Genomic DNA, 11,961 nt, shown 5'->3' on the forward strand with positions numbered 1-11,961 from the left:
TTCTACCGGGTACAACTGGGTAAGAAGCCCAAAGATTATTAAAAAGGTTTATATTAACAGTCTTACATGACTACAGGTGCAAAATTAACTGTCTGGAAATGCTGTTTTATTCAAAGTGCAGAAAAAAAGGATGGAGACATATTTGTGTTTAAATTTTTTATCTTCATCTTGATTATAAAAAGATAAAGAAGCAGTCATGATGATGTTACATGTAAAATAATCATACTTGATGACTAAAATTACTGATGAAGACAAAGCACAGTTTTTCATGTTGGCTTATGTTTGAATTCATGAAAAGGACATTTGAATAAAAAGATTTAAATAGACAATACACTAACTGAACAAAAATGAGGGACAATAGCTTTCTGGAAACAATTCAGTGCCATTGCAAACTGAACATGGTATAACACTAGTGCAACACATACAAACCAGTTCAAACAGATCTGGGTATTATAAAGTCTAGCAAACCTCGTATTAGCGGGTTTCTACCCAGCTCCAGTTGCAGGTGGAGATCTTAGTTTTAAGTGGCACTGTTGTCCCCTTGGGAAGAATGTAGTCTTTTACTTTTACAGTAGCTGTTCAAACTTCTGGAATGAAGCCAATAAGTTAATAATGAACTAAATCTACAGAGCGCAAAAAAGAATATAAAATGGAATTAAAAACAGCTAAGACATGGCTGTTTGATGGAGGTCCCAGTGTCCACGTGTCAGTCAGTGAGGTCTCACTCAGCATCAAGAACCATGATGTGCACAAAGAGTCCAGCTGAGGGCAGACGGTCTCCGTTCTTATTGAGCAGAGGCACATGTCTGTATCCTGTGTGGGGGCACAAAGTGGTTGCAGTCGGTGATGAGAAAAAGGAGAATATGAAGAGCTCTTTGTGCAGCGTGTGAATTGAGTTCTCTATGCCCCACCAGAGGGGGGAGAGTTCCTGTCTGCTCATTTATGAAGTGTGAAAACAAGGAACTATCAGTGGTTTTAAATCATTGGGTTACAGTGAGGAAAAAAAGGAACCTGATAAATATAGCAAATGTCCACAGCCAGATGCCGAACTCACCCATTTTTAAGCTGTTGAATGGGAGCGTGTACTGTCCGACAAACTCGTTATCGGACGTGGAGTCGTGGTCTTCCACCAAAAAGCGCACTAGTGCCAGATCAGGCACATACACATCAAACTGGAAGTTTTCATTCCACGCAGGGTTGAACCCTAAAACAAAACATGGAGAAATGAAACCTCAGTGACATGATGTTTCACGGTTGTTCCGCATCATTCATTTCTGATGTTCAGCGCATTCCCAGAGTTATTTTGTCATCTTTTAACCTGCTTTGTCTACTGTAAAAGCTTCACACATTTCCCAGAATGCATTCTGACAACCCCCAGAGGGTGTGGATGTATTAGCTGTGTGCAGCAGTGGTTTTAGGTGTTGGTACACAAACACACAGTGTTTGCAGAGAAGGAGTTTTTCCCCAGTCCACATAAAGCAACAGTCTTACAACTGACTCCAAATGTTGTGGCAGCAATGCATTCTGGTTGATTGAGGCTTTTATTGGTAGAGACAGTTTCTACCATGCCTCTAGATAAGTCTGAAGTCACCACAAATACTGATGTTTACCTTTAATTCACACACAAGGTAACTGTGATAACAATATAAATGTTACTCTGGCTTTGTTCATCTTATAATCTGATAGAATGAGAAAATTATATCTCCGAACCACAAAATGATATAAATATAAACAATATCTGGCTCTACAGTACAGTATAAAACAGTGTTGAAAGGAAAGGTACCATTGTTTTCAATGGGACTGGTCTCTTTCTCAGCGACATCAGCCGGAACTCCGAACACCTCCACTTTAACCAGCGGGTCCACTATGGAGGATTTCTTCTGGTTCACTTTGGGGAGCTGCTGGGCTGAGATAATCTGGCGACAGGTGGAGATACATCATGGAGGAGGAGAGCAGGACTTTGAACGGGGCGCTACAGCAAATGCATTGGATTGATGCCAGTGTGTGTGTGTTTACAATCCTCACCATGACGTGGAGCGTCTTGTGCTTCAGCCAATCTCCTCGAGTCAGAGTGATGGGGTCAAAGTCTGTGGCTATGTCTCTCATATAGGGTGGCTTCAGGATGTAGCCGCTCTTCCCGTTGACCAGGAATCTGCCCTGGTTCACATCCATGTCCGTGCAGGTCGTCTGGAAGTTTAGGGCCACTGAAAAGGAATTATTAAGACGACTGAGGACAACTATACAACTCAGGAGGTGTTTCTTTGGGATTTTCCCTTGGTGACTTCTACATTATCAGATTGGACTGTACATTTGATAGTTCGATAGTAATCTGCGTTATCAATAGGTACCGATTTGGCAGCCGGCGTTCCACAAGGGCACTGGATTGTAGTTGGATGAGTCGGTCCTGGAGCCTGCTGGGTAGATGCGGCTCAGCTTGTCCACATTATGACGAATGTAGGTGTTCGCTGCAGAAAGCACATCATCACCAAAAGATAGAGTCATTGACTGTCATCGCACGGGAGAGTGTATCATTTAGGGCTTATCATGTGCACTTGATTCTGACAGAGGTGCCGTCACAACTGGAACAAATGTTTATCAGTGTCCCCTTCTCAAGAGTATTGAGAGATAACAGGATATGTTGACACAAGAGTCAGTTGATGTAATGTGGACATAAATGAGACCAGATTTCACCAAATCTTCTTGAGAAAGGAAATTAAATAAGAAATTTATACTGCATACAAATTTTGACACTAAAACACATTAATGAATTCAGCCAAAAGTCTTCCTAACCCGATTCCTCTGCCAGCCCCATGGCCTTTCCCTCCTTGAAGGACGACATCTCATAGAAGCTCAGGTTTGTTCTGGCGTCCTCAAAGCCGTGGAAGTGGACGCTCTTGCAGTAGATCACCATGTCCGACAGCTCTTTCGCCAGTTTCAGCTTCTTTTTCTTCTACCGATTAAATAGAACTTATAGGTAAGTAAAAATGACATATCTTCTAACATGTTCATTTTAATTAATCCATTCATCACTCTCCCTTGATCTAACTCCCACCTTGCTTTGCTCTCCCTCCTGTTCATCCTCTTCATTGGACTCTTCCTCCTCCGTCACGTCTGTGTCTTCAGCCGCTGCTTCCTCAGATGCGAAGCTGGCCTCCAGTTTGTTTAACCTCTTCCCTTTGATCAGGAACTTCCCCTTTAATTCCTGGAAGTATAAAATGAAACAGTGTAAGTGACTGGTGTCATTACAACTATCCTTCATCAAAGGACTAAAATAAAATCCACCTGTAGATAAGAGTGAATACTAACCTCAGGAGATGGGAATTTTGTGGGCATGCCATCGCCCAGGGGAGCGGTGACAAGTGCGCTGCCCAAGATGGAGCTCATGTGGTGGGCCATGACTTGCTGCTGCTCCACGCTGCAGTGGTTCTCCAGGGAGAGGATCACGGGGTAATCGGATGTCTGCGTATGACACAGAACAGAAGAGTTTTTAGTGTAAACTTTACAATATTATACTGGACACAACTGAATCCTACACCGTTACACACACCTTAAAAGCATACTCCTTGATGGCCTTGATCACATCTTTGAAGAGGATCTTAGAGGTGAGTGTGTAGCCGTGGTAGATCACTGGCTCATCATCCGATCCGTCCCAGCAGTCCAGCTCTACACAGCGGCAGCCCTTCAGCAGAGCCCTGAGAGAGTCACAGTGTTAGCGACTGAAGATCTGCACTAACAAATAGCTGAAGGTCACTATCAGTGCAACCCTGGTAACAGATGGTTAAGATAAATGTATCTGTGCAGCAATTCACAGGTGAAAATATAAGACACAAACATACAATACCACATATAATTCCCAGTATTGTATCCAGAATGTATCAACCAAGCAATATGTAGAATCCAATAAAATCAATGAAGATATCATAATATCTGCAGACTGCAGTGACTTCATCGTTATAATTATGATTCAAGACTTTGGGGACAGATTCTTAGAGTTTGGGTGAAAGTTACCTGATGTAAGCCTCTGTGCTGCTGGGCCCTTTGAGCTGATCCTCCATGAGGTAGGTGTTGTGCGAGGAGGAGATGAAGTAGTGATTGAGGGGCTGGCTCATGTCCTGGTACAATTCCTTGTGATCTGGATTGAGGATCAAGGCCTCTGGTTGATGCATGTACACGAGGAAGCCATCTTTGGACAGCAGCTTCTTCTGCTTGACTGAAACAACACAAGAGCGAGACAGCTGATGAGACTGTGGTGCATCAGAGCAACAGTTACCTGGGGATCAATTTTTAATTAATGGACAAAGTGTGTGAATGTCATATCATGTTGTCTCAGTTTAGAGGTTCAGGTTTCTGTTCTCCTACTGGGGTCCAAGATCAAAGATACTTGTTGAAAGGCTACAGGTAGATAAACTGAATCAGTCACTAGGAGTGACAGGGCCCAACAGGCTCAGTAAACCCTGACTTAAATTAGTTAAACAGTTGATGTCTATTCATGCAAATCAGCCATATAATATATCACTTATTCCCACGAGCAAAAACATCACTGACTGAGTGGTTATCATTGCAAACTGCATGTGTTTTAGTTTTATCTTGTAGTTTAATATTAATAGGCTCTAGCTGGTTACAGGCCTGTCTCGCTGCTTCACTGCCTAGCATGTATGTTAACTAATGTTAAAGATGTGTCATTATGAGTTATTCCTTAAACCCAATTTCACAATAGCATCGGCCCTGAAAGTAACACATTATCGCTTTTTGTTTGTCTACACTGAAAAGTCATGTCTGTTTAATTTGCAATTACTCACCAGTGTGATACACTGGCATTAATCCAGGTCACAGAGCAGTAACTCATGTTTCTCTCTGAGCTGACACAGAATTACTGCTGCTATTGGAGTTTTGGACACAGACTGATGCTGCAAAGCTTATATTATAAATACATAGAGGGAGACAGAATATTGTTCTGTGGTCTGTATCTCACTTCATTTTAGTGCATCCCGCAGCCATAAATCCTAAGTACTGAGTGATTGTTAAATAATCAGAAATCGATTCTACGGAGTCACAACCTGAAACGAAAACATGTTATTTCAGATCGGGTACTGACCATTTTCATCCGGCTCATACTTCTCGATAATCTTGTTTGCGTCTGCCAGTGTAGCTTTCTCTCTCTGTTCTTTCATCAGGAAGTCCACAAGGTTTTCAGGGCTCATGAAGCCCGTGGTTTTCGCGTACTCTTGGTAGATCACGTTGATTTCCTCCCGATGGGTTAACAGCTCATACAGATGTTCGATCTCCTCTCCACTCAGGTGTCCAGAGTTTGATTTGTCACATAGCTATATGATGGAAATGTAACACAATGGTTAGTCCACAATTTACATTCAACCAACTGTATTATGAACTGATACAGATATATAATGATATTGAAAGGTGACTGTTTTATTAGTGTTATGAGAGATTTAAGTGAATTCTTATTACATCATAATTTAGTTCTACTTTAAACATATTTTTCTATTCTTTTCAACAGGCAGTTTACTTAAGACCAAATCATTAAGCACAGCCTTCAAAAGACTAGTGAATGCACACACCAACCCGACCCACAAAGCTCGGGGCAAAATCTGATTAAAACTCAGATGTCAATCAAGTCATTATGGAAGAGAACCGTGTTTAATCAATACCACATTTGGCCTAAAATATCAAGTTAACACTGTTTTCCTCTTAATGTTTTCTCATAATGAGAAATCCATCTGCCAACCATCAGTGGATTACTTCAGTTTAGCTGAGAAGCCTTATAATATAATTTGGTGTTTATTGCTTTACCTTTCCTCCAAACATTAACCAGCAGCAGTGTTTTATGGCCTCTTAGGACCTCTGCCAGTGATTCTCATCATTAGGAAGCCTTAAAAAGCTCATCACCTTGAAGAGCATTTCTGCATAGCTGTCGTCCACTTCCACGTTGATCAGACGGAAGAAGTTCTTGACCTCTGACTGACTCAACTTATCATCTTTGTTCTTGTCTGCTTTCCTCAGGCAGCTGAGGATCCAACTGAAAGGTTTTTAATGTAAGGAATTGGATGTATTCATTTTCAAATAGACTGACATTCATATCACATGGGCCCTTGTGGCGGCAGTGACAGATATCAAATACATCAGGGTGTGCAGCGGGTGTGGCAGAGGTTCCTAATCCAGTCAGTACTCAGGTTCACAGTATAACTTATATTGTCAAGACAAGGATACTGCTCTGTCTTCTGCTGAGAGCTGAGGTTGTTTATTTTGGAGATCATTTTCTCCAGGCTGTTGACCCACTGCTTGGCCTCCTCCTCTGAGCTGGCGATGAGGTCCAGGTTCTTGCGGCGGCCCTTGAACATGATGGAGAAACAGCGTCCGTCCACCTGCTCCTCTGTGTACTTCCTCAAACCTTCAGACTGGCGGCCCATTCTCACCGCTGAGATATCCTCGAGTGAGACTGGAGGCAGGAGAAACTCTGATTGTTATATTACGCTTACACGGGGCAGGACAGTTAATCAAAATATTATCAAAATCGCAGTACGGCCAAATGCAATATCTAAATCACAAGAGCTGCAATTTATGACGTGTCAAAAAAAATTGGTGAAGCATCGTGGTGCTGACAGAGAATCACTGGCCCACAAATCATATTCTCCACATCTAAATGTACATGTTGGTACAAATAAAAGAAAATTTCAGTGAAAATGAAATGCCAAAATGACCATTCCAACTGAAATCATCACCCATATCGCAATATCTGCCAGAATAATCACAATATGATTTTTATTTTTGCATATCTTTCAGCCTTACAATCACAGTATTTTAATTAATAAAGGAATTCCCTGACAGAGGACTGATAAAGTTTGTCTGGTTCTGCTAAAAAAGCTGCTCCCTCGTACTTTTGGTATCTTCAGGCATCACTGACCAGCCTGCTTGGTAAACATGAGCCTCCTGTTTGCAGTTTACTGACGTCACATTACAAGTTTCTAGCAACTGAACTTACTTTTGCTGATGTCTGAAGTGACTAATGTGCAGAGCTCTTGAGCAGCTTGATGGGTTGCATGTTATCATATGTAGTGACAGCAATAAATACATCACTATGATACAGTTATCAGTCTGTGACTACATGAGAACACTTTATGGATATCATCCAAGCGGAAAATATAACCCAACCTATTTCATACCACTCCTACACACACTGTAAAAAAAAAAAAAAAAAAAAAAAATCACTAGCTCATCAAACACACCCACAAAACGTATCCTTGCTATCACAAGCAACCCAGTTGTGTATGATACGAAGGTCTTTCATACAGAAAAATGTTTTATAGCTGTATGATCAGTCCTCCACTTTTATAATCCATAAAGGAAAAATTCATCTGACCTGAGAAAATGGAGCTTAGATGGTTTTAGTTGTATCAGCACTGAAAACACAGAGTCTGACTGAGCGAACGTTGTCTCAGACATTTGAACCCCACTGTATGTGTTGGATGTTATTAGGTACTAATCATAAGCAAAAAATAAAGAAGAGGTGTGAGACATGTGTCCAACACAACGCCAGACAGATGTGTGCAAGAGATTTGCTGGTGGGTCTCACACACATGTAGGAGGGATGCTGGGACAGCACTCACAGGTGTGGTTTCTCCTGAAGGTTTTCTTGGATTCATGCCACATGGTCTTGCAGTCCTCCTGGAGTCTGAAGTAGCGGGTCTTCTTCCAGGATGGGGAACGGACCTTGAGGAGATCTCCCCCTTGCAGGAGGAACTGGAGGTCCAGATCTCCTTCCATGCCTGAGAAAACAGGGAGCACAGAGACAAAGGATGACACACTGAACTTCTGCAGACCTGCTGAGCTGAAGCCACTCTCATACAATCCATATGTCAGTTGACCTATACCCTTTCTAACACAATCTCAAAACGTGAGGTCGAACACCACAAGCCAAACAAGTAAGGCAGGAGGATTAAAAGCCTCTTACCATGTAAAGTTTCACAGCTTTACTCATTAAAGACAAGCTGAGATCTGCTGTGACTACAAAGCGTGTACTGTGACCCCGGAAAACCCTTTGGTCCGTATCGCTCAAGTACCTGCGGTGCAGCCTACCTAGGAGCTTCGCGTTCATTTGTATCGCCTTCTGGCTGCGGGCATGTCGGAGTAATTCCTCAGATCTGGAGAGTTTCGGTTCTCTTTGCAGGCATTTCATGATGCCCTCGGGACTCGGGAACTGAAATGCGGTCAGGCTGTTCACAAGACGCTGGGACCGAGCAGAGTGCGAGGGCGTTATAGTCAAAGTGCACTTCTCATTTCTGCTGGGCTCCCTCCAGGCGGTCAGCTGACAGCCACACACCCACCAACTCCCTCCACATGTGTGCATGCAGCGGCGAGGGGGCCGGTCCCAAACCCCTGCCAGGACTTTGCTAATGCTGGTATCATAAAGTCATCTCAGCTGATATTACTGGGAAAACGAGTTCACCAGTTTAGAAAGTAGTCACGATTTTTGAAGGTACCAATATATCTAATAACAATTATAAGTTTTATTATTAGATATATAACGTTATTATCTTTAAACAAACGAGACAGTTGAGCTAATGAACAGCTAATGATGTTATTTGTCATCTTGCGTTACATCAATAAGCTACAGAAAAACATTGAAGTTGGCTTAAAGTACAATCACCGTTTAAAATATGGCTAGGTCAATATATTTAATTAATATTAAGTGAAAAAAATAATGTAATTATATTAAACAATACGTTTAACCAAACAATATAAATATTGTTGTCAGGCATTTGTTGCTTTACGGGCTCCATCTAGTGGTGATATCGCGATATTACCAAGTGCTGTGATTTAGAGCAACCCGACCTGGCTTACTTTTTTTTTTTTTTTTTTTACTTGCTAGGACACAGGTAAACAGACTTGTTGAATGTTGAGAAAAGAGGAACAAATGCCCATTTAACGCCTCTCGGTAACGTCGCCTGCAGTAGGAGTTTGTTTTTCTCGCCTGGTTTACTAGAGGCTTTGCGCTCGTTTGGTTTGGCGACACATATGTCTGCTGGAAGCAAGGTGAAACTGGGCTGGATGACCGGGGCCACACCTTTTGGCAGCCCATAAACAAATCAAACTCTACAGGTGCTCTTTAAAGCGCACATTTCGCTCGATATAGTCAATATTCACAGTTTGTGGAGAAAAAAAGTTCGTTGTGAAGAATCCAAATGAATGAAAATCGAGTAAAAAGCTGCACTGCTCTCATTGGAGACATTTTGCTCACCTGTCATCGTGGCCCCAGGATAATTCAATGAATTGTTGATTTGCACAATTAAACAGAAATTCAAAATGTGTCCTACCGTTTCTTTTCTTCCCCATCCCATTCGTTTCCATCCTCCCTGAATTTGTTGTCCTTTATAAGCAGTCAGGTTTTGTTTTCCCTCGATTCACCTGATGCACCTTTTCACCTGAAGTTGCTCCTTCTTTCCATGAGCGCAAGTAGACGAGAGGTTTTTTTTGGTGGGGGGGGGTGGGGGGGGTTGGGATTGTTGAGTCGAGACGAGAGCGACACAGCAAAGGCGGCGACACAAGTGGATTTCTTCTGGCACTCTGAATGGTGTCAGCACTTGTGCAGGCTCCAACACCGGTTTGACAAGCCTGCCATGCAAGCCGCGCTGCTGATGTCACAACTGGGTGGGTAGGTTACACCATAACACCAGCTTTTGCCATCAGGCATGGGTGTAGGGAACATATTTTCTGACTTTATATGCAGAATTTATCGCATGCCACATGATTCACTGATCACCTAGGCACCAGCAAGCCCAAATGAAAAAAGCATCTTTAATCTGTGCCTTTTTTTTTAATCCTGTTGTCTGTACACAAGACTTTCTTACATGTAGAGGAAACTCTAGATGTGGGAAAAAAAAACAAAAAACAGGGAGGGGACGATCACCTGAGAAGCACACATAGGCCTCAAGATATTGTAGGTTTCATAGGTAATATACAGAGTGGAAGTTTTTATATGGCCACATGTCTACAGTCAACTTCTGCTAAAGCATTTAGTAATTGTATTTTGATGTGGACACCTGTTCCTTATTTGATCAGAATGTAGATATCAAAATGAAAAGCAGAGTTGGCCTGCTGCCAGTCCACATAGTTGACGGTAAGTTTGAGAATATTGGTCACAATGAATGGAGAAGATGAAGTGTTTTCATTTCCTTTTCATGTGCAGCTTAGCCATGGCTGGATAATAGCACTGCAATCATTGGGGCACTGGGGCTCCTGTGGCTCTCAGCACTTCCCTTTCAGGCCTGGCTTACCCTCAGCGCACTGTCAGCATCAGGATGAGTGGGCTTTAATGCAGCATCAGGGGCAGGGGCTTCCTGGCAAGGGTCGACTACGTCCAAAATCCACGAGGTTAGGGAAACAGAGTACACTATGATCTTTAGATTTGTTTTGCTGCCATGGATGCATGTTTGGGAATACAAGACGTGGGTTATTTTCTTAAATGCACAAGAAACTGTGACTGCAAATGTATATCTTAGTATCTTTAACTATTCCGAGAGACAGATATCTTTATCTGAACTTCACCTTTCATACACTTGCAAACCTGTCCAGTGAGAAAAAAACATAAATATAAATCATTATTTAGTCCAGGAAAGATGTATTTAAGGTATAAAGAGCAAGGTGCCATTAAGGAACCATGGAACCAGCCAATTAAGAGTGGCTTCTCATCAATACAAAACACTGTAATAACTGTACCTGTGAGTTTCTCTTGTTGATGAAGTCTGTGTCTTTGCTCAGTGTCTGTGCCTTTAAAACAAGCAAGAACAGGCCCTGCTGTTTCCTCACATACCACTGATACCAGCCATAGTTTCGCAGGTTTTCCCCAAAACATCCACGTCTCACAGCACTGTTTCGGTGACATAAATTATACAAATTCCTAGCAAAGGGCATGTCCCAAAGAAGAATTTAGACAAAGAACAAGAAAATATAGATCACTGCCTGGTGTGAATCTGTCACAAATTCTTTAAAGTTACATTTAGTAATGAATACTTCAGTGTATTGAGTTTTAGCACAGTACACATTATCTGTTTTTCATGAAACCTCCTGGCGAGAGTGGACTGTTGCTAATGTAAAACATTATGACATGGATATTACCTGCTGAGGGATCTCAAAGTAGTCTACAAATAAACCATAAACATGTACTGTACTTATCAGTACAATTTTAAAGTACACATACTCTACTTGAATTTTACTTTATACAACTACATGTGGATTTTTTTTTGTTTGTTTTACTCCACTAAATTGAATCAACAGCTATTGTTGATAGGCAACTTTTCAAGATTTTACATACAAAACATATGAGTTTATATAACAATAAATTGTTATAGATTAAACAACCCAGGATTATGTAAATCAGTTAAATCGGCACCACCTCATACAACTACAATATTTAAGTACTGCTTACATGTTAATGCACTGATAAGGGTCGAAACCCTAATTATACAACACAAAGGGACCATTCTGCATGACTACATGTTTCTTAGATAAAATGTTGAACACAGAATTTTTGCTTGCAAGGGAGTAATTTATTTTGCAGTGTTGCTACTTTTATTGGAGTAAATCATCTGACTACTGCTGCATGTGGTATTTTCTCGATAGGCCTCTCAAATTTCACTTTTCAACTGTGCAAGAAAAAAGCCCAGACAGTAGTAGAGTCTTAGTTGAGACATTAGCTCCCCCTACCGGGTGTACTGGACATAATTTTACAGGTGCGAAATATAAGAGTAATATAATGAATATCTCTGTTGTAAATACTAACATATTTCAGCTAATGCTTCCTTCAACAATTACTTTTAACAGTATATTGTCTGTTACCGAGGTTTTCGGATTTTACAGATATTTAGCTCATTTTTGCCACACTCAAGATGGCGGTAACTTCGTCCTTCTTCCTGGGTCGTACGTAAGTCGCAGCGTCAGTCGCGCTAA

At 41.5% G+C, this 11,961-nt stretch overlaps 1 protein-coding gene across 6 annotated transcripts; it reads right to left on the reverse strand.

Moving 5' to 3' along the window:
• Window positions 1-141: 141 nt before the first annotated feature.
• LOC139628620 (1-phosphatidylinositol 4,5-bisphosphate phosphodiesterase delta-1-like) lies at window positions 142-9,601 on the reverse strand. Of its 6 annotated transcripts, none has more exons than XM_071490462.1 (15): window positions 9,330-9,601; window positions 7,623-7,781; window positions 6,226-6,454; window positions 5,905-6,034; window positions 5,096-5,324; window positions 4,009-4,210; window positions 3,548-3,692; window positions 3,307-3,459; window positions 3,053-3,202; window positions 2,791-2,950; window positions 2,349-2,465; window positions 2,026-2,204; window positions 1,784-1,916; window positions 1,055-1,204; window positions 142-813 (listed from the first exon to the last, which is right to left on the reverse strand). In XM_071490462.1, the coding sequence occupies exons 1-15, from the start codon at window positions 9,361-9,363 to the stop codon at window positions 722-724; spliced, it is 2,262 nt and encodes a 753-aa protein (XP_071346563.1). In that variant the 5' UTR covers window positions 9,364-9,601; the 3' UTR covers window positions 142-721. The 6 variants fall into 6 exon arrangements, with proteins under 6 accessions (XP_071346563.1, XP_071346562.1, XP_071346560.1 ...); XM_071490461.1 differs by having other exon boundaries at window positions 7,593-7,781; window positions 9,330-9,494; XM_071490459.1 differs by lacking the exon at window positions 9,330-9,601 and adding an exon at window positions 8,092-8,377.
• Window positions 9,602-11,961: the final 2,360 nt, after the last annotated feature.

This window comes from Trachinotus anak, unplaced genomic scaffold (assembly GCF_046630095.1).
Source record: "Trachinotus anak isolate AG129_WGS33_773 ecotype Australia unplaced genomic scaffold, CSIRO_AGI_Tana_v1 ptg000012l, whole genome shotgun sequence".
Lineage (NCBI taxonomy): Eukaryota > Metazoa > Chordata > Actinopteri > Carangiformes > Carangidae > Trachinotus > Trachinotus anak.

Bases quoted from the DNA above. Each gene is read 5' to 3' on its own strand.
- LOC139628620 (XM_071490457.1), bottom strand. From the start codon at position 8,362: ATGCACACATGTGGAGGGAGTTGGTGGGTGTGTGGCTGTCAGCTGACC. The intron at 3,203-3,306 runs GTTAGTATTCAC...TTATACTTCCAG, and splicing joins CAAAATTCCCATCTCCTGAG to GAATTAAAGGGGAAGTTCCT. The intron at 2,466-2,790 runs GTTAGGAAGACT...TGCTTTCTGCAG, and splicing joins GGGGCTGGCAGAGGAATCGG to CGAACACCTACATTCGTCAT.